Here is a 23,398-nt window from a genome sequence, read left to right on the forward strand (position 1 = left end):
CAATTACAACACACAGGTATCACCAGAAGGAATGGTGCATCTTAAATATGTGCACTCATATCCACAATTAAAATATAATACCCACATGATCAAATAAAAATATAAAAGTAAGTATAATGAATGTACATTAGATCAAAGAAACATAAAATGCCTTTTCGGAGAATTACAAGTATTTAGCAATATGGGAAAGTTTTGAAAAACTTTTTGAAAAAGACTAAAAATAAAGGAGAGAAAATAATTATGGAATAAAGCTTTGTTATAGTGTTGAAATTGCTTACCTTCTATTTTCACGACTGTTACTGAAAAGTTTTATCATGTCAGATAAAAATAAACGACGAACTTCCATCAGTTCGGCACTTGGTGTAGAGTTTTTTAACAAAGTTGCCACCACCTTAAGAATCACTGTGAATACGCACACAAAAAAGTCAAGATTTACAACTGCATATCTTCCACTCAAAAACCTTTACTCATTTTCAGCTTAGCCCTATGGTAGGTGAGTTAGAAGTATTATGAACTATGGTAAACACCATAATGATTAGGAGAAAAGGGAAAAGGAGAAAGGGAACTCTCCTGCACTGTTGGTAAGAATGTAATTTGGTGCAGCCACTGTGAAAAACAGTATGAAGGGTCTTCAACAATTAAAAATAGAATTACCATTATGATTCAGTAATTCCACTACTGGGTATTGACCCAAAGCAAACAAAAAAACTAAATCTAAAAGATATATGCATCTCTATGTTCAGTGCAACATAATTTATAATAGCCAAGATATGGACGCAACCTAAGTGTCCATCGGCAGGTAAACAGCTAAAGAAGATGTGGTATTTACACACACTAGGATATTAGTTGTAAAATGAGATCTTGCCTTTTGCAACAATATGCATGGACATAGAGAGTACTATGCTAAGAGAAATAAGTTAGAGGGAGAAAGTCAAATACCATATGATTTGACTTACATGTGGAATCTAAACAAACAAACAAACAAACAAACCAAAAAACCCCACAAATACACTCAGAACTAGAGAACTGCTGGTTGTCAAATGAGAGGGAGGTAGGGAGATGGGCAAACAAAATAGGTGAAAGGAATTAAGAATTACATACTTCCAGTTACACAGTAGATAAGTCACAGGGATATATATATATATATATATATATATATATATATATATATATATATCCTATGCTGTAGGTATAGCATGTATATATATATATATTTTTTTTAAATTGCTATTTGCTCACTTGGATTCTGAATTTTCACTGTAGAATCTGGCTCTGGATGTGGTTTGTGTACAACTTGAGTACATACTTGCTCTGTCAAGATCTGAAAGATGAAGAATTTGAATTTCATTTAATAAATAATTTAAATCATAATTTAAAAATATAGATATACAAAGAATGCAAAAAATGTCAATTCTGTCAAAATCAAATGAAACTCTCTTCTAAGGGTCCTCTAGTCATTCTGAAACTTCTAAACTCTTTAATTCTTCAGTTTTCAAATTTTGTTTATTATGGATAAAGACAAAAACAAACCAGTATTGACAGAAGGAAAGATTAATTAGGAAATCCAAGAATTACTGTTTGAAATACCCTTACATTGTACATCCTTAGCAAACTTATGGTGTATAAACATTTGACTCTTATGTCATTAATTTTAAAAAACTTAGAAAGTAAGGCAATAAAAAAAATAATGTCTGAGCCTAGGTCTCAACTTCAAAATGAAGTGTGATAAAGGAAAAGTCTTCATTAGAAATGTGGCTCTTTGTCATTTACTAATGAATTTTTCTTTAAACTTATTTTTTCAAATAACAAAAAAAAATGACAAGAAATTAACCAAATAAAGAAAAAAACAGAATTCTAAAACATTTTCTAATTTTTTCCACTAAAATTTAGCAGTCTCTATGAGTGTTGGATTCTTACACATCTTTTTCACTGTTATATTCCTAGCAATCAGCACAATGCCTGACACACTGCCAATATTCAAACATTTGTTAAATTTAAGAATGGATAACTGAATTATATATAAATAATGGACATATGGCTGTTCACTGTATTTTAGGCTTTAGCCTGTGTATACCTATTCTTGCATGAGTATAGTCCAATGAGACTATACTTAATAAGAATATAATTTTATATTACTGATTTAATTTCCTGTTTAAATTAATATGCTAAGTTCTGAATGAAACGTTCAGTTCAGCCTACAGTAAGGTACAATATCTATGGAGAAACCATAAAAGTTAGTTGAGAGCCTAGTTGTACTTAGCCATTATTATGAAAGTTGAGGATGGGGAAAGGGAATTAATTACGAGCCAGAAATGATCCCTTCTGATTAGAAAAAGACCATGATATCCAGTATAGGCACTTTTCTGACCTTCTGCTCAGAAATGAGAAAGAAGAAAAAGGAGATAAAGATAGAAAACTGACTTATGTATATTAGGAATGTTTATCAAAAAGGTATTGCCTTGAAATTAAAACTAACCTACCATTACTAAAATGATAAATACAGGGTTTAAGAACCCCTCTCCTTCACGCCTATAATTGTGTTTAAACCAGACACTTTGTTGTTGAAACTGAACAGTGCCTCAGGATTTTCTGAACACTGCACTACAGACATGCACTACTAATCAGATGGAGCAGACACATGGGACAAAAATTTCTTTGCAAATCCTAGGAATTTGAAAATAACAAAGAACATTCAGTGGTTTTGTATGCATACAAGAAGTTTTCACACCAGTCTGCCCAAAAAAGCCCTGGTGTGGCCCTACAGCCCAGTGGACCACATCTCTAAAATTCTGGTTACAAACAGATTAAAAATAACTGTAGACAAGCTTGGGAAAGATCAGGCCACACTCTTCCATGATGAAGATTAGTTAAAACCGTCTCACCCCAAAAATAAGAAACCTCGTTGCAAAGAAAATAATATTTATCCCCAAAAATCTACAATTTTATATTGTCCTTTTTAAGTCTGTATTTAATCTTCTAACGATGAGGATAATAATGGCCTTGCCTACCTAATAAACTTGCTAGGAAGATCAAAGAAGGCTCTATATGTGAAAGTGTTTTGAAAACTATAACATATTCAAGTATGAGTTTTTTAATTAAAAAAACATATTTAGAAACTCAACCCAGCATGTACTTATTAAGAACCATTTATGTGGGGCGCCTGGGTGGCGCAGTCGGTTAAGCGTCCGACTTCAGCCAGGTCACGATCTCGCGGTCCGTGAGTTCGAGCCCCGCGTCAGGCTCTGGGCTGATGGCTCGGAGCCTGGAGCCTGTTTCTGATTCTGTGTCTCCCTCTCTCTCTGCCCCTCCCCCGTTCATGCTCTGTCTCTCTCTCTGTCCCAAAAATAAATAAAAAAGCGTTGAAAAAAAAAATTTAAAAAAAAAAAAAAAAAAAAAGAACCATTTATGTGCCCATACTCTGCTACATAGTTGGAATGAGAAACATAGATGCTAGGTGGAACTATTATTTCAAGAATCAATTGTCGAGACAGGCATAAATACATGTTCTTTTTTTTAATGTTTATTTATTTTTGATAGACAGAACACAAGGGGCAGGGGGTGGGGGAGAAGAGAGAGTGGGAAACACAAAAATCTGAAGCAGACTCCAGGCTCTGAGCTGTCAGCACAGAGCCCAACGCAGAGCTCGAACCCACGAACCATGTGATATGACCTGAGTTGAAGTCAGAAGCTTAACCAACTGAGCCACCCAGGCACCCCAAGAACCTATATGAGTTTTTAAAAGAGGGAGGGAAATAATGAGATATAAATAAGGAGAGATGAATATAAACATTGTAATGAAAGGACATGACTCAAGATGGGCCATGAAAGTTTGACTTGTATTGATTACAGATATGCATAGGAAGCTAACCCCAGCCCCTACAAAACCAAAATTGTAGGAAGGGTTCAGAGCCAGATACGGACACGAAATCCAATATGTATTAAGCCTTAGAGCACATCTCAATTCATAGCCACATTATAAGAATTCCATAGCCACCTGTGACTAGTGGCTAATCATTTTGGACAGGGCTGAGGAACAATAATGAATTATAAGCATGGAAGTAACTTGTTAAATATGTATTTAGATACAGAGATCTGAGCCTAGCATTATACATTTAAATTCCATTTTATTTATTTATTTATTTTTTAATTTTTTTTTTATAACGTTTATTTATTTTTGAGACAGAGAGAGACACAGCATGAATGGGGGAGGGGCAGAGAGAGAGGGAGACACAGAATCGGAAGCAGGCTCCAGGCTCTGAGCCATCAGCCCAGAGCCCAACATGGGGCTCGAACTCGTGGACCGCGAGATCGTGACCTGAGCCAAAGTCAGATGCTCAACCGACTGAGCCACCCAGGCGCCCCTAAATTCCATTTTATAAATGGAATTATCTCACAACTCATGGGCCACAGAAAGAGTTTAGGTTTAAGCAGGAGCTGTTAAAGCTTCCTCTCTGACCTACTCACTCCCCAGCTTCATCATGTATAAATCATTTTAGATAGTAGGCTCAATTTCTAAGACAAAAGTAGTACTAGGCTATTTCTTAAAATGGCAAACTATTGACCCCACCGTTACACCCAATTGCCACTGTAAGTATCTGGGGTCAGAGAATCTTCGTATCTTTATAATTTGAACAAGCTGTGTTACTTTTTTCACTTAGTTTCTTTATCTGTGAAAAGAATATTTGAACAAGATATTTAACATACTGTCCACCTATGAGTCTATAATTTTGACAAAAGGGTTTCATTACTAGATATTTATAAGTTTTAAGCATGCTACCACCTTGTAAAAATTTTGTGTTCAGAAACTGTTATACCCTAACAGAAAAAAGATAAAGTAACCAAAATACATATATACACATTTTTATTTAAACAAAACAAAACAAAACAAAACAAAACAAAACTTGTGATGAGCACTGGGTGCATGAATCACTAAATTCTACTCTTGAAACTAGTATTACACTGTATGTTAACTAAATGGAATTTAAATAAAAACTTGAAACTAAAAACAAAAATCAGTTCATTATTTCTGTAAGACATTGAGCTCTTCAGATGAGAAGTTCCCACACTTGGCTGCCTCTGTCTACATTCATATTTAACTGAATTATAGGAACAATATTTAAAGAGAAATAGTAAACCCAAACCTATGAGGTAAAATTAATATCCCAATACTTAATACAATAAATAATCAGATAGTGTTATTAAGATCTATGTCAAACAGAACAATCTAGTTTTGTGCTTACAAGACATATTTTAAAATCTAACAAATTATATTTTAAGTATGTTTGAGAGTCTTAATAAGCATTAAGAAAATATAATTATCCATAATTTAGAGATGGAATAAAAAAGCAAAAATAAAGCAAATCAACTTAAGATACAAATTTTGCAAATAATGTAATTCTCAAAAAGTATTCATATAAAAATAATTTTGAGTTATTTCAAAGAGGAGTTCACTAAAGCCAACTTACTTCTTAGCATAGGACCTATAAGAATAAATTCACCTCAGAAAACTAAGAGACAGGGGTATTTTTTTAATAATTTTTAAAAATTTTCAGAATAACCGAGATAGATCTTTACATCTTTTATACAATGGTATCTGCTATATCCTGCAGAAGGTCTTAGTTACTTTGTCCTTTAAAATTTGTTATTTTGGGGCACCTGGGTGGCTCAGTCGGTTAAGCGTGCGACTTCAACTCAGGTCACTATCTCGCGGTCCGTGAGTTTGAGCCCCGCGTCCGGCTCTGGGCTGATGGCTCAGAGCCTGGAGCCTGCTTCCGATTCTGTGTCTCCCTCTCTCTCTGCCCCTCCCCCCTTCATGCTCTGTCTCTGTCTCAAAAATAAATAAACGTTAAAAAAAAAAATTAAAAAAAATAAATAAAATAAAATTTGTTATTTATTCTATTATAGGCATTACCAGACTTAGAATTTTTTTAAAAGAGAGATTTCTTTGTTTTTTTAAGTTTATTTATTTATTTTTTGAGAGAGAGAAAGTGAGCACAAGCAGGGGGGGAGCAGAGAGAGGGGGGGACAGAGGATTTGAAGTGGGCTCTGTGCTGACAGCAGAGAGCCCGATGTGAGTGAGGCTCAAACTCCTGAACTGTATCATGACCTGAGCCAAAGTCTGACAGTTAACCAACTGAGCCACCCAGGTGCCCCAGATTTAGAATTTTAAAGATGACACTGACATAGTCCTTATCTTAACTGGCCTTCCAAAAACTTTAAAAAAACCTCATATGCTAAAATATCATTACCAAGATCATAGGCTTCACATAGTTCTTGATTATTTCTGTGCGTCATTTTATACTTTCCTACAGTTGTAGTGATATTGATTTTGATACATTGTTTGGGGTTAAGTTAATTTCCCCAAACCAAAATGGAAATGAAGGTAAAAGAGCTTTCAAACTGAAGATTATCAACCAAATCATTCTTGCCAGGGATGTAGGCCCTGTTCGATGCTTGCTCACAAGGATAATCAAACTCAAGCTGCAGGTTTTGAGGCTGAGTTTTCCGGTTACAGTTACATTTCACTTACTGTGTTAATGAGAATTAAGTTCAAACCTATCACATGAGTTTTAATTTTCTGTGACCTGATGCTACCTTCCAAAATGGTGCAGTCTTTTAACTTTGGTAATCTAGAATTAGTCATCACCATCCTGCAGTCTAAAAACATAATATGGCTTGTTAGTGGTACTAAAGCTTATGCTAAGACCCCTTCTACTTTTTTATGGGATCAACAGTGCAACCCAATCATATCATAACCATCTTTCTTTTTTGACTTTTTGTATACTTATGTTAAGTTTTCCTTTTTTAGAGTATAATTAACTTAGTCCATCTTTCCAATTAACCATGATTATTATTCTACTTTAAAAGCATATATTACAGCCAAATTAGTCAGAGACCTTGTAAGTTAGTTCCTTTATCTGCAACATCCAATATCCAATATCAGAAGATGTAAACTTATCCATACTTTCTCCACTTAAGACTCGGAATCAGCAACAAGTTGGCTTTTTTAGTGCAGAATATCATTAGAGACTAAAATCTGGATACTAAGAGAGTGCATATGAGTATAGATGGTAGGCAAAAATACTGCTGCATTTGCTATTGAGCCACTTTTCAAGAAAACTAATAGAAATACATATGTTCTTACTTTAAGGTTAAGTACCTAATGATTTTTCAAATTCAACATAATATATTATTATGCTACATTCTTATTTTAATATGAGGTTTCACTAACTACAAAGACATTCTACTCTTTTGACACTAATTGGTTAAAACAAGCAGAGGGTTAGAAATTCATGTAGGCAAAAAATGATTTAAAAAACATGTGTAGACATCATCAACCAGAGAAGGATTAGTCTAAAAAAACCAAGATAGAAACGCAAATAGAAAGAGCTCAAATATGATATTGTAGCACAGTTTTGATTCAGAGGACTTTCATGTTGTCCACCAAAGGTAGACTCTGACATTTTTTACCTTACGCACATACATTATGGAATCTGCCTATCTTATGACCATTTATTATTAATGGTGAGACACAGAAAAAAAATTGTTTCACCTGTGATTCTGTTTGTTTAAAAAGGCAACAACAACAAAAAAATCTAGTTTCATAGGGTTGTTGTAAGACTCTGAGATAATGTACGAAAAGTACTTACACCAAAGTGACTGTCACAGGAAATACACCCTCCAAAACAGTTACTATTATTAGGGAAATATAATATCAGAATCAAGATGATTTGTATACGGTAGGCTTTTCTATTATTAATGCTTATTCAGTTTTGTAGGTCAAATATTGGAGCAATACTAAAAAAAAACACTACGGTAATACCCGGTGTTCTGGACGATAAGCATTTACAAATCATGTAATTAGATGAATGAATAACACAAAGTTGTAATATTAGGCTTAAAAATGAAAGAAACAGAGTAGTCAAAGGAGTTTTTTAATTTACTCTTAAATTTAATGATGATAAGATAAAACAGAAAAAAAAATGAAATAAAACAGCTGAAAGTAATGTTACAGACCTGAGGCCAAAATACTATCCAGGATACCATCTGCTTTTGTAAACAGATATAAAATAAAACAGATACAATACAGTTTTACTGGCCAGCACACCCATTTGTCTCACACTGTCTACAACTGCTTCTGAGCCACAACTCCAGAGCTGAGTAGTCCCACAGACACCATAAACCTGCTGCTAGAGACCGAATGTTTGTGTCCCCACTAATTCTCATCTTGCAAACCAATCCCCGGTGTCATGGTATTAAGAGGTGTGGAGCCTTTTAGAAGGTGTTTAGGGCTTGGGAACCCTCATGAAGGTCACACTATGGCCCTTTATAAAAGAAATCTAAGAACTCCCTTGACACTACTGCCATGGGAGGACACAGTGAAAAGATGGTTTATAAACCATGAAGTGAGTCCTCACCAAACACCATATCCGCCAGTGCCTGGATATTGGGACTTGCCAGCCTCCCAAACCGTGAGATACAAATTTCCGTTGTTTATAAGCCACCTGGTCTGTGGTATTCTGTTACAGCAGTCTAGACAAACTAAGACTACCACAAAGCCTATAAATATCTATCATCTGGCCCTTTATCAGAAAACTTTGCCCTCCCAACTATGATGAACATTTTGTAATAAAAATATTTGCAGTATGTTGTTAAGTGCAAAAGGAGAACCCAAAGCTATGGGAAGGATGGTATTTCATGAGTTTTTTGTATGTGTGTCTGTATGTGTATGTGAGCTGACAAAAAACTTTATATATAATTTAGTACTGATGGAGACACCAGAAGTAAATTTTTTTTGGTGTTTTCTGTATTTTCCAAAATTCTATAATGAATGCATATTAATTCTGATATCAGATTAAAATGTACTTTTTAATAAAAACGACAAAAGAGTGGAGAGATATTTCTCTGTTACAGCAGAGAGAGAATTTTATCTTTGTAGCAAAATTTTTACAGAAAGGTAGATAGAAAACTATTTTAGGATTTGTGGGTCATATGGTCTCTCACAACTCAACCTTGTCATTATGGTTTGAAATCACTCATAGACTAAGTGAATAAACGTGACTACCTTCCAATAAAACTTTATTTACAAATATGAAATTTGAATTTCATAAAATTATACATCACAAAATATTCTTCTTTTATTCTGGTCATTTAAAAATGTAAAAACTATCCTCTACTTGTGGGCCACCCAAAACTAGAATTGAGATATACTGTGGCTTAGATGAAACAAATGTAGTTATTAGAGGAGTCTGATTTGTTCCATATGAATTTAAAATTGTAGTACAATTCCATTAAGAATTTTAGCATTTGCCTTCAATGTCTCTCACTTCATTTTTTTACCCTTGTGGAGAAATCTGCAATGATGGTATTTTTTATTTTCTGCCTACTATTTTTCTGAGTGAAGGATGTTATTACAAGTGTTTAATCTATTAGCGTCAATGTATAATAGTGTCCTTGTGTAACAGATAAAATGCTTTGCCACCTAAATCTGTAACAAAATAATTCACACTCCACTGTATTTTAGACGTGTGAGACCTGAAGTCCACTTTTCTTATTCTGACATGACGGTTATGCACTGGTATTAAACAAAAAGCTAGACTTAAAATACCTGTGATACGTGAAACACTGTCAAGTCACCACATGCCGCGATCTGCAGTGCAACAGAGCAGCATGCAAAGTGTGATGAGAACATGACAAACATTCTCTGTTGCACCTACTCAACTCTGCTGCTGTGACGCAAAAGCAACCACCAGTAGTATGTACAGGAATGAGCACAGGGGTTGTTCCAACAAAAGTATTTATGGACACTGACATTTAATTTCGTATCATTTTTATATGTCATATTTTATTTTTCTTTTGCTTACTTTCAACCATTTGAAGACAGAAAAACTAGCCTTGGCGCCTAGCCACACAGACAGGTGTTAGTAAGTTTGCTAATCCTTGTACTAGAGAAAAGAACTAGGGCCACCAAAGACCAGTTGTAGGAGAGGAGAATTAAGGTTTTAAGGTTAACACAGGGATTATTACTCATATTTTACTGGTCCTTAAAAATAAAAACAGCTGCTTTGGGAGGTAGTGTGTGCATTTCATAGAAAATACGGAGCTCAAGCTATATGGCTATATGGTAGAAATGATGAAAAAAGGATTTGTCAATTGAGATGATAAAATGTACTGCTCCTTCCAGATACTGCTTTCACAAATAATTTTTACCTATAATTTACCTCACTATCATCTCTAGGTTAATGTTGGTAGTTTCAAAGGAGACAGAGATAGAAAGAATTAGCAGAGGCGGAGGGAGGGAAAGACCTAATATATAATACATAATAGGTGTGGTTTGTATGAGAAACACTGCACAAAGTCAATCAGCCAACCAATACTAAAAGAAAACACCTTGGACTGACATAAAAAGATGGGCAAATAAATGTACATGGGTATGTTTTAAAATAAAATTTTAAAATGTAAGTATGTGTTCATTTTTGAAAATAATGATTTCTGGCTTTTTGATTAACTGACCAACTACTGATCCCAATTACATAGAAGGTTTCCACTAAATACATTTTAAATCGTCATCACATTTTTTTTACCTCATAAAGTGTGTTGTATGTGGTGACAGTCACAGTGTTTGTATGCAACATCAGCCTTTCTCCAAGAAGAGTGAAAAGACTATGAGTATGCATAATTTCCACTTTTCTCCTGGAGAAAAAGGGGGAAAGAAAACAAAACACTATGAAATACATTTGATTATCTAATCACATGACTTTGGGTTTAGAAAGTACAATCTATTAAGCAGATACAAAATCATACAATTATTTTTACTAACTTCCATCTGCAGTAAAATAACATTTATAACACAGCTATCTTCTAAAGTTCCAAAAACACTATTTAAACACTCCTCATATAAAATGTGAAATATACAAATTATAAATATTATATAAATGTTGACAGTTATTATTTTCAAATTTTTAATGAACTATTTAGGAGTTATTTTTATTAAGTTTAAAACTATTAGTTTCCACTAATACAGAGACCACAAAATTTTTAAATCCTTTCTGTCTAAATTTAAAGTCTATAAATGTTTGTTTATTTATTTATTTATTTTGAGAGAGAGAGGGAGGGACAGAGACAGGGAGAAAGAGAATCCAGAGCAGACTCTTCACTGTTAGCACAGAGCTCGATGCAGGGCTCAAACTCATGAACCATGAGCAGACCTGAGTAGACATCAAGAGCCGGATGCTTACTTAGCTCATTATTGCTTGTATTTGTGGTCTGCCATTGGATTTAAAACCAAGAGAGAGAGAGAGAGAGAGAGAGAGAGAGAGAGAGAGAGAGAGAGAGAAACACACACAAAAAAACTTTCTTAATTACTTACTATTGGCTCAGTTAACTGTCCTCCCCACACCAAATCCATAAATAGAATAGAAGGCTGTACTCGGGGTTTCCTACAACATTTAGTTCTATCTCAGGGAATTGCTATGAGCCTCTCACTTGTGTCACTGTCTTAGAATTCAAGATCTGGATCCTCTTGGCTCTCAACCCAAGGCATTTCATTTCTTACCTTGATTTGTTATTGTTCCCTATTCAGATCTGGCAACACTGATATAAATTGGGTATTCACCAATTCTTATTCCTTTCTTCCCGAGAGCACAGCTATACTATCAATTCCAGCCTCTTTTACACTCAGGTGTGACCATTTAACTGAGTTTTAGCCAGTGGAATGTGAGCAGGAAAGTCATGAACCATTTTCAGGCCTGGCCCACAGAAAAGCACTCATGCACGTCTTCCATGCTCTGTCTCCAAGGCAGAAACACAGGAGCCACATGACGAAGACAGGGAGGACAAGATGGAAGCAGCAGCCCAGGTCTCTAAATCACAGCTTGCAAGAAAGCCACCTACTGTGGAACACCCATTTGGATTTTCAATGAATAAGAAACTACTAGTTTGATAAGCAGCTAAAATTGTGTCTGTCTGCTGCAGCAGCCATTGTTACTTTAATTAATACAGAAATCAAATAATGAACCATTTATCTGGGTACCACTCACCTGGAAATCCTCTCTTCTAACATCAGCCTCCAAGCTCCACACTGTACAACAAAAGACACAGGGCAGCTGTTTCCCCCCACCTAATTCTCCTCAGTCCAGGGAGGGAAACAGCAAAATAACTGAAACCCAAGAGCTTAGGCACATGTTTGTCTTGTGGCTGTGTTTGCGAAACACTTAAACACGACTGAAAAAAGGTCAACTGGTCATTAAAAAATTTTTAAAAATCAGGACTAATGGATATTATGGGATTATAGAGGGGAAGGCTTTAAGTATTTTCCAATTCAGGCGACACCCAAGGCAAGGACGACTTAAACTTTCATTTGCTCCCTAATCAAGAAAGAACAAATGCCAAAGTGTATTCCTTTATATATCTCTCTGATACATGAAGCTGGTAAAAAGTTATCCAAATTAGGCTACCTGGAATAGCCTAATTAGGAATTTACAATAATCTCTTACCTGCACCAGTATAATTTCAGCTACTAAGAAATTCATGCCCTTCTGATTATCTTCTATAATGTAAATTTCTATAGAGCAGCTATATTCTAGCCTTTTGTGGGGGAATTGAAGAATCTTCCGTATATACCAGAGAAGAGGTGGGTCAGCTTCCTCCTGCAGTTTGCTTTAAAACAATGTTTATCAATAATTTTTGCTGCACAGCACTGAAGAGATAGCCAAAAATGCCATCCATGATCTCAGGCAGAGTGTGGGTGAGCTATACTCCCCATGATCCCCACGTGACTTTGTTTCCCACAGAATCCCTAATGAAAGACCCAACTCAATGCAGTCTGCTCAAAAAGACATCAATAGGGCATAGACTAGAGAAACTAAACTTTTGAACCTACTTAACTTTAAGACCTAAACAGACTTCAGGCTTTAGTGCCTATTTGCTTTACCCTTTGAATTTTATAGAATTTCTGTCCATTTGGATTAAGAATGTAATCTTTTTTTAAAAAAGAGTAACCTTTTAATGTCATACAAATTATACATTTATTAGCTTACTAACATCCCAATGAAAATATAATCCAATTTTCTTCTTCACAAAATAAACAAGCCTTTTTTTTTTTTTTTTTTTGGATAGTCAAAGAATACTTCTTGTAACAAACTCAGACAGTATGTTGAAACAAGACAAAGGTAAAAGAAACCCATAATTTCCATAACTCAGAGAAAATCATTATACAGTATCAGTTTATGTTCTTCTAGATTAATGACTATGCATATAAATATGGTGATAATATAGATGATATCAATATGATGAAACTAATTCTGTATAAGGTAATTTATACTTTTTTTCCTGTTATCCTGTCTTGAATTTTCAGTCATTAAATATAATAAGTATGCAGCACATTACACCCATTGATGACTGTTGACATTGATGCTATTTCCACTTTTTTTCCTACCATGAACAAAACTTTGCCCTTTTAGGTAAATCTTTGGGTACATATCCATGACTATTTACTTAGAATAAATTCTTGTAACTGAAATGATGGGTGTTAAAAGCATTTATATTTAATTTTATGAGACTCTCTGCAATTTATTGCCTCCAAAAATATGTACATTCATACTTGTACCATCAAAGTGTAAATGCATTTTACCAGCAGCTTCTCTCACCAACATGAACATAAAATTCATGTAAGTATATAATTTAGTAATTATTTGAAAACCTTATAGAGTCACGCAATTATCATCAATTTCCAGTTCCAACATTTTCATCACCCTAAAAAATTCTCTTGTGCCTTGTAGTCAATCCCCACTCCCATCACTAGCCCAATATAATAATCACTAACTGCATTCTGGAGATTTCATATGAATGAAAACATGTAACACGTGCTCTTCTCCACCAGGCCTCTTCCATTTAGCATAATGATTTTTAAGACTCATTAATGTCATAGTGTGCATCAGTAGTTTGTTTCCTTTTAATTGTGCATTGGTATTCCATTGTATGGACATATGATACTTTGTTTATCCATTCACTAATTAATGGAATTTTGGATTATTTCCAGTTTTGAACTATTCTGGATAATGGTATTAAAAACATCCATGCACAAGTCCAGTTGTGGACATATGCCGTCATTTCTCCCAAGTAGGTACACAAGCATGGAAATGCCAGGGTATGTGGTAAGTGTTACATTTTTTAAGAAATTAGAAAACTCTTCTGGAACATGGCTAGAGCATTTTACATTCCCATCAGCAATGCATGAGAATTCAGTTAGTTGTTATATGCTCTGGTTATATGTTGTATGTTGTGGATTTATACAAATCAAACTATTTTCTATTTTGCTTTGAGATTTCTTTGACCTAGGGGTTCTTACTATCAAGCAATTTACCAAAGCTCTTTATGCTGTTGATTTCTTACTTAATTTTGTTGTGGTCAAAGAAAACATGTTGTTTGATCTCAATTCTTTTAAATTTATTGAAACTTGTTTTATGTTTTATAGCCCAGCCCATTATATATTCTACACTTAAAACAATTTGCTGACTGTTCTATGAATGTCAGTATACTGTTTAATATGATCTTGAATAGGGCTGGTGAAAACAGGCTTACATTAACTTGTAGCTATTGAAGGGGAATGCTTCTAATATTTTACTACTAAACAGGACGATGGTTACTTCCAAGTAGACAGGCCTTATCAGGTTAAAGAAATCATTTTCTATTCCTGCTTTCCTAGGAATTTGGATGATGAATGGATACTGAATTTTCCCAAAATTGTTTGTATCCATTTGCGTAATTACATAGCTATTCTTCAATGTGTTAATACGGAGATTATATTAAAGGATATTCTGATGTTAAACTATCCTTACATTCAGCATAAAATTAAAAACCTAGGGGGGAAAAGGCAAACGCTTTATTTTTAATTTTTAAAAAATGTTTTATTTATCCCTGAGAGAGAGACAGACAGAGCATGAGCGAGGGAGGGGCAGAGCGAGAGAGGGACACAGAATCTGAAGCAGGCTCCAGGCTCCGAGCTGTCAGCACAAAACCTGACGCGGGGCTCAAACTCACAAGCCGCGAGATCATGACCTGAGCCGAAGTCGGACGCTCAACCGACTGAGCCACCCAGGCGCCCCACCACCTTTCTTTTTTTAATATAAATATTTATGACTATCAGTTGCCTCCAATACTACTTAGGCCAACTCTCAGAAGTGTAAATACACAAAATTCTCAGTTTTGATTCTAAACACTTTATAATGTGTACAGTAATTTCTTGTTATGAGTTATTTACAATATGTACATTTCCATTGTATTAGTTTGATTTTTATCAGTGATTTCTTAATTGAATTGTGGGTGACAAGTCATCTTTATGACAATTTATTTACATTTTGGACAATTTTATGACTTCCACTGACAAGTTTTATATTTTGTGTGTGTTTGAGAATAATGAATATGCTAATCAAGCATATTTTTAGTTTTCAGTTTTAGTTTTACTTTTAGTTTAGTTTAGTTTTAGTTTTGTTTGTAGATCTTTTGTATCCTTGGTTAAATTCATTCCTGGGTATTTTATTCTATGAAAACTTTCATTCTTTTTCCATCTCTTAACCTCCTTTCTTATTTGTCATCTTTGTCTCTTGATGCTACATTCTGGGTAATTTCTTCATTGTTATCTTTCAGCTCACCAATTCTTTCTTAAGTTTTATCTCATCTGTTTAACATGTCCATGGAGTTAATTTTAATTACTACCTTTTAATTTCCAGAAGTTACTGTGATTTTTTTAAAGCTTCATGGTTTGTTTTAATATTACCTTGTTTCTTAAGAATTATTTCTCCCATTATGTTTGATTTTCATTTTTGGCATATGAGAATTTAACTACTTTTGTGTGCTCAGCTATACATCTGAAAGGATTTCTGTTGTATTTTATTCAAACTTTCTAAGTTTCTAGTAGTACAAAGTATTTCAGGCTATCGTTTTACCCACTATTTTTCTCCTATAAGAATTCTTATTCACATGTTTAGTCTCCTATATTCTTTATCTTTTCTCTTTCTATTTTTGGACCCATGCTTTGGGAACTTACAGTCCACTAATTTGGATGGACTGGAAAACAAATCATGAGCTAACGAGGCAGAATATTATTTTTGGTTCCCTACTTGAATCTTAAATGCTCTTCTTAAAAATAAAATTCAAAGATTCCACCATAGCCCCCTCCCCTAGTTCTATTTCATTGAGTACGTAGTTTGAGGACTCTCTTTTATCTCCTGTCTCTGGCTACTAGCCTTTAATGAGTTGTTATTTTTCTTTTTTACACAGTTGAGGTCAGATCTCACTGCTGTGGATTTCACATGATGGGATCCCTGCAGGTGCTGTAAGGTAGAGGACCACCTAAGTATACTGATCTGTAGTATAAAACCTAGCTTGTTGTTAAGTCCTGGAGCCAGCATTGTGGCATCCCAATATTCCTGCACTCCCACAAATTCAAGGACAGGGAAGATTCAACCCATCATTTCAGATACTTCTTGGCCTTCTGGTGGTCACTTACATAGAAGCCAATGTTAACACCTCTCAGGAGGGAGGGGGGTGCAAAGGAGAGAAAGTAAGAGGCAGAGATCTTTGACAGAAAAATGATCTCTCAAAATTTGCTGCTTTTTAGTCTTTTCTTTAGGCTTCTAACATAATTCTTCAGCTGCCTGTCATTCCCATGGGAGAGAAAACCCCTCACCAGTTGTCTTGTTTTCTCTGCTGCTACCCCAGGTACACAAAGGAACCAACATTTGCCTGAAGAAAGCCAATAGGTTAGATGTTGAAAATATATGGGAAGGAAACTTCTTTCCACCTCTCATACTCCCAGAACCTACATCACTACTTTTTGTTAACAGACAATTGGTTCTGCCAGAAAAACTGGATAATTTCAACTAGTTGAAAAAGAAACCATTAGGTTAAAACAACTGTCAGTATATAACTCTCAGGCCTGTAGTCAACACTACACACAGCAAGCTGATTCATTCAGAGTGTGATTAACTTGGAGAATTCACCCAGAAATTACAGGGTTTGAAGTTAAGACATCAGACAAATATACTTGGTTGAGAATTTTTATTTCCACAATGAACATTCAATAACATAGGCTTTTAAATTTTTATAAGCTAAAATTATCATAGTTGTATTACAGTACAGCCGTTTAGGCATTTTGATCATCTATTTGAATGATTTGTTAGATTCTGTTCTGAGGATAACTATAATCAGACCACTTCCATGAAAGAACAGTTTGGCTTTCTATTGAGGCATACACCCAAGTTAAGTTTTTCAGTTTCATATAGCTTTTTATTTTGAAAATTTTTAAGATTTACAGAAATGTTGAAAAGATAGTACAGACAGTACCCATATATTATTTACCCAACTTCCCCATATGTTAATATCTTATCTAATCATGATACATATGTCAAAACTAAGAAATCAACATAAGTATAACGTTTTAACTAAACTACAGACTTTTATTAATATTTTACCCGTTTTCCCTAATGTCCTTTTTCTGTTCAGGACCCAATCCAGAATACCACCTTTCATTTAGTCATCATATCTCCTTAAACTCCTCTGCTCTGCAGCAGTTTTCCTGTTCCTTGTTTCTCATGCCCTTTGACAGTTTTGCAGAGTATTGGTCAAGTATTTTGTAGAATATCCCTCAATTTGGGGATATATGATACTTTCTCTGGACTAGACTGGGATTATTATTATTACTTTTAGAAGAATACCACAGAGATGAAGTGCCTTTCTCATTACATCATATCAGGGAATACATGATATCAACATGATACAGAACTGTTGATGTCAGCCTTAATCAATAGGGGAAATCACTGCCAGGTTTCACTATCCTTTGGAAAAAACCCAGCAAGTCCATCTCACACTCAAGTAGAGAGGATTTATTTGAGTTCCATCTTCAGGAGGAAGGAGTAGCTGTGTATATATTATTTGGAACAGACTTCTCAATTTTAATGATGGATATCAAACCTATCTCTACTTCAGCTGACAAAGTATATGGATTATCTCACAACCTATATCCCAGGCACTTGACAGAAATTATAAACTAGGCATTGCAAAGGACCAATGCACCAGTCTTCAGTTTAGCTTCATTCATGGACCCAACTCAGATTCACTGCCAGACACAAATAAGACACTGAGTTTGGGTGACATTTCATTTCTTAACAGTTTTAGAGACGATTTTCTCAGGTTTTGAGGTATATAATCAAAGCCTTTACAAACATTATTTCCTCCTCCCTAATAATTATGTGTTTTATTTGTTTCAAATCTTGAACAATAATAGTAATAATATAGTAGAAATACTTATCTACTGATCTAAATGATACTAGTATTTCATGTTTAAATTTTATACTTAAGATAAATATCTTATTATACTTAAGATATGACCTGTTTTTACCAGAATTACAGGTTAAATTGCACCTATTACCTTTTTGCCAAATATTTAAAGCATCATATTGCAATGTACTGTGATTAACTCTTTTAAATCTACTGTATCATTTATCCTTAAAACTCAGTGAGAAAGGAGTATAGTTTTACTCATGTAGGATAAAAACTGAGGCTCAAGGATATTTCCAAAACCATTCAAAAAATGTGTGGCTAAGCCAGGATCCAAACCAATGCAGTCCAACTTGACAGCCAATGAATTTTATGTATGTATGTATGTATGTGTGTATATATATATATATACACACACACATATATATATATATGTGTATGTGTATATATATATGCACATATATATGCACATACACATATATATGTGTATATATATATACATATATGTGTGTGTATATATATATATTCACACACATACACACACACATATATATGTATGTGTGTGTGTATATATATATGTGTATGTATGTATGTATGTATGTATGTATGTACATGTACCAATTCCCCATAAGGAGCCACTGTTTGTAATTTCTTGTTTCTTACATATTCTACTAGATTTTCTTAATGTAATATAGAAACTATTATATACTTATATCCTCTTTTTTATACAAAATTAAATCAAATAAACACTTATCTATACTATTTGTTTTTAATCATGTAACAATTTAGTTGTGATATTAATATACTGAGACTTAACAGTTTTGTTTTACAACTGCATGGTATTCCATTTAATGAATAAACCATCATTTTTTTAGCAAATCCCCTATTAATAGAAATTTAAGATTTCTCTTAACCCTTACAAATATAAACAACACAACGAGTACCTCTGAAGAATCATTATTTCACATGTGTACAAGAGATAAACTGCTGTGTTAAAAACTATATGTATTTGTAATTTCAACATTCATCAAAATTAACACTTCACTCTAAATGGGACTATACTAATTCAAGTTCTGATGTGCGAGAATGCTTGCTCCCCACAACAACCTTGCTAACAAAGACAGGATGTGGAATTTTGAGAATTCTGTCAATCTAATATGTGAAAAATTATGTCTAATATGTGAAAAATTTAGTTTTAGGATATATTTCCCTTACACCAGTAGGACTCCCTTCTTTTTAAATATTTTTTTGCCATGCATATTCTCCTCTATAAGCTGACCATTCATGCCTATCCTTTCCCCCTTTTTCTACTAGGTTGTCTTACCAGTTTCTAGGGAAAGTTGTACAAAATGATCATGTAAAATTCTTTTAATTTCTTCAGTTTTTATATTAATTATGGAAATTATAATTTATTTTATACATTCATATTTTTGTCCTTTATTAAGTTGCTTAATGATGACATCCATTTATGTCATGAGTTTAAAAAAAACTAGCTTTTGGGGCACCTGGGTGGCGCAGTCGGTTGGGCGTCCGACTTCAGCCAGGTCACGATCTCGCGGTCCGTGAGTTCCAGCCCCGCGTCAGGCTCTGGGCTGATGGCTCGGAGCCTGGAGCCTGTTTCCGATTCTGTGTCTCCCTCTCTCTCTGCCCCTCCCCCGTTCATGCTCTGTCTCTCTCTGTCCCAAAAATAAAAATAAAAAACGTTGAAAAAAAATATTAAAAAAACAAACAAAAAAAACTAGCTTTTTAAATGACTTTTTGTATCCCAAATCATGATATTCCTACTTGTCTATTTATTAATTACTTTCTTCCATTTATTTGGTTATTCTTTTCCTAACTTAGACATTTTAATTATTTGTCTCTGTATTTTCTTTTTATTGCTGTATAACTACGGATATTCTTCTAAACACTTCCTGGGCTGTATCTCATAGGTTTGTGAAGTTTTTTTTTTAAATTCTGTTATTTGTCCATATAATTGTGGGTTTATTTCTGAGTTTTTTGTTTTATTCCACTGATCTGTGTGTCTACTTTTTATGCCAGTACCATACTGTTTTAATTACTACCACTTTATTTTTTTTTTACTAAATGTCTATTTATTTTAATTTTATTTTAAATGTTTTATTTTTGAGAGAGAGAGTGCAAGCAGGGAAGGAGGAGATAGAGAAGGGGACAGAGGATCCAAAACAGGCTCCGTGCTGACAGCAGCAAGCCCGATGTGGGGCTCAAACTTATGAACCGCAAGATCATGACCCAAGCTGAAGTCGGATGCTCGACTGACTAAGCCACCCCTTTTATTTATTTATTGAAAGAGAGAGAGAGAGAGAGAGAGAGAGAGAGAGAGAGAGAGAGAGCGCGAGCATGCACATGCATGCACAAGTGGAGAGGGGGCTAAGAGAGAGGGAGGGAGAGAATCTCAAGCAGGTTCTGCGTTATCAGCACAGAGCCCAATGCGGGGCTTGATCCCATGAGATCATGACCTGAGCCAAAATCAAGAGTTGGATATTTAACTGACTGAGCCACCCAGGCACCACTAATTACTACCACTTTGTAATATAACTTGAAATCTGGAATTACAATACCTCCAGTTTTATTTTTCTTTTTCAAGACTGTTTTCCATACAAATTTTAGGATTGTCTGTCCTAGTTCTGTGCAAAATGCTATTGGTATTTTGATAGGGATTGCATTAAATTTGTAAGTTGCATTGGATCATACGGACATTTTAACATTATATGTTCTCCCAATTCATAAGCATGGAATGTCTTATTTCTTTGTGTATTCTTAAATTTCTTTCATCGGTGTTTTATAATTTTCAATTTTTTTTAACATTTACATATTTTTGAGAGACAGAGAGAGACAGACCATGAGTGGAAGACAGGCGGAGAGGGAGAGGGAGACACAGAATCTGAAGCAGGCTCCAGGTTCTGAGCTGACAGCACAGAGCCTGACATGGGGCACAAACCCACAAACTGCGAGATCATGACCTGAGCTGAAGTCGGACGCTTAACCAACTGAGCCACCCACGCACCCCTGACAGTTTTCAGAATATGGATCTTTCACCTCTTAAGTTAGGTTTATTCCTAAACATTTTATTGTTTTTAGTTCAGTTGTAAAAGGAACTGTTTTCTCAATTTCACTTTCTGCTACTTCATTATGAGTGTATAGGGATGCAACAGATTTCTGCACAATGATTTTGTAATCTTCAACAAAGGACTGAATATTCAATGGGAAACTGACAGTCTTTTCAACAAATGGTGTGTGGAAAACTGGACAGCCACCTGCAAAAGAATGAAACCAGACCAATATCTCTCCCCATACACAAATACAAATGAAAACTGATTAAAGATCTAAATGTGAAACCGTAAAATTCCTACAAGAGAGCATAGGCAGTAATCTTTCACCATCAGCCATAGCAACATTTTTCTAGATATGTTTCTTGAGGCAAGCCAACATAAACTACTGGGATCACGTCAAACTAAAATGTTTCTGCAGAGCAAGGGAAACAGCCAATAAAACTAAAAGGTAGCCTACAGACTGGGAGAAGATATTTGCAAATGACATATCTGAAAAAGGATTAGTATCCAAAATATATAAATACTGACATACGTCAATACCAAGAAACAAATAATCCAATTAAAAATGGGCAGACAACATGAACAGACATTTCTCCAAAGAAGACATATAGATGTCCAACAAACACATGAAAAGATACTCAATACCACTCATTATCAGGGAAATGTAAATCAAAACTACAATGAAATATCACCTCATTAGGGTTGGTGAGAATATGGAGAAAAAGGAACCCTCTTGCACTGCTGATGGGAATGCAAATTGGTGTAGCCACTATGGAAAACAGCATAGAGGTTCCTCAAAAAATTAAAAATAGAACTACCCAATGATCTAGGAATTGTGCTACTGGGTATTTACCCCCAAAATACAAAAACATAATTCAAACGGATATATGCACCCCTATGGTTATTGCAACATTATTTATAATAGCCAATCTATAGAAACAGCCCAGTCCATTGACAGATGAATGGATAAAGAAGATGTGGTATAGAAACACAATGGAATATTATTGTGATAATATTGTGAATAATATTGTCGATATTATCATAAAAAAGAATGAAATCTTGCCATTTGCAACAATATAAATAGGGCTAGAGAGTATAATGCTAAGCAAAATAATGCTAAGCAAAATGCTAAGAGAAAGACAAATACTATATGACCTCATCCATATGTGGAATTTAAGAAACATGGGGCGCCTGGGTGGCTTGGTCGGTTAAGCGTCCGACTTCGGCTCAGGTCATGATCTCACGGTCCGTGAGTTTGAGCCCCGCGTCGGGCTCTGTGCTGACAGCTCAGAGCCTGGAGCCTGCTTCCGATTCTGTGTCTCCCTCTCTCTCTGACCCTCCCCCATTCATGCTCTGTCTCTCTCTGTCTCAAAAATAAATAAATGTTAAAAAAAAAAAAATTTTAAAAAAAGAAACAAAACAAACAAGCAAAGGAAAAAAAAAAAGAGAGAGACAAACCAAGAAACAGACTCTTAACTATAGAGAATAAGCAGATGGTTACCAGAGGGTATGTGGGGAGATGGGAGAAATAGGGGATGGGGATTAAAGAGTACACTCATGATAAAAAAATAAAATAAAATAAAATAAAATAAAATAAAATAAAATAAAATAAAATAAAATTAAATTAAATTAAAATAAAATAAAATAAATAAAATAATTTTAATAAAATATTGAAAAAAATTCTGCTGTTTGTATTTTCTCATTGACACAAAAATTGTTTAATAAACTTTAAATTTCTAGGTAGAAGAAACTTTGGTTTCTGACTTTGTTCCTATTTTCTAATTTTACTGTGTTTTATTAAAAGAATATTGTCTGTTTTGTCTTTATGTTTTAGAATTCTTCTTTGATGTATACTACTTTGATGTCAAATTTTTATAAATGTTCCATGTTAACATGGTACAGATTTCAAACTATATTAATCAGATTTACCTTACTATTTAGATTACTTTCCCCCTGGATTTTTTTATGAACCAAGATAGGTGAATTAAACTTTGTTTTAGTAATTGTATTATTTATCCCATAATTTCTTTTTTATGAAAGTTTCACCCTGT

General features: G+C 34.4%; 1 protein-coding gene across 10 annotated transcripts in view; it reads right to left on the minus strand.

Annotated features, from left to right (window-relative positions):
* Positions 1 to 23,398, minus strand: part of NBEA (neurobeachin) — a 681,254-nt gene that overhangs the window by 475,804 nt on the left and 182,052 nt on the right. For all 10 annotated transcript variants that reach the window (XM_058687599.1, XM_058687578.1, XM_058687548.1 and 7 more), the window contains 3 exons: positions 10,584 to 10,692; positions 1,240 to 1,321; positions 279 to 402 (listed from right to left, as the gene is read on the minus strand). In XM_058687599.1, coding sequence (XP_058543582.1) covers positions 279 to 402; positions 1,240 to 1,321; positions 10,584 to 10,692 — 315 coding nt within the window. The remainder of the gene's footprint in view (positions 1 to 278; positions 403 to 1,239; positions 1,322 to 10,583; positions 10,693 to 23,398) is intronic.

This window comes from Neofelis nebulosa, chromosome 1 (assembly GCF_028018385.1).
Source record: "Neofelis nebulosa isolate mNeoNeb1 chromosome 1, mNeoNeb1.pri, whole genome shotgun sequence".
Lineage (NCBI taxonomy): Eukaryota > Metazoa > Chordata > Mammalia > Carnivora > Felidae > Neofelis > Neofelis nebulosa.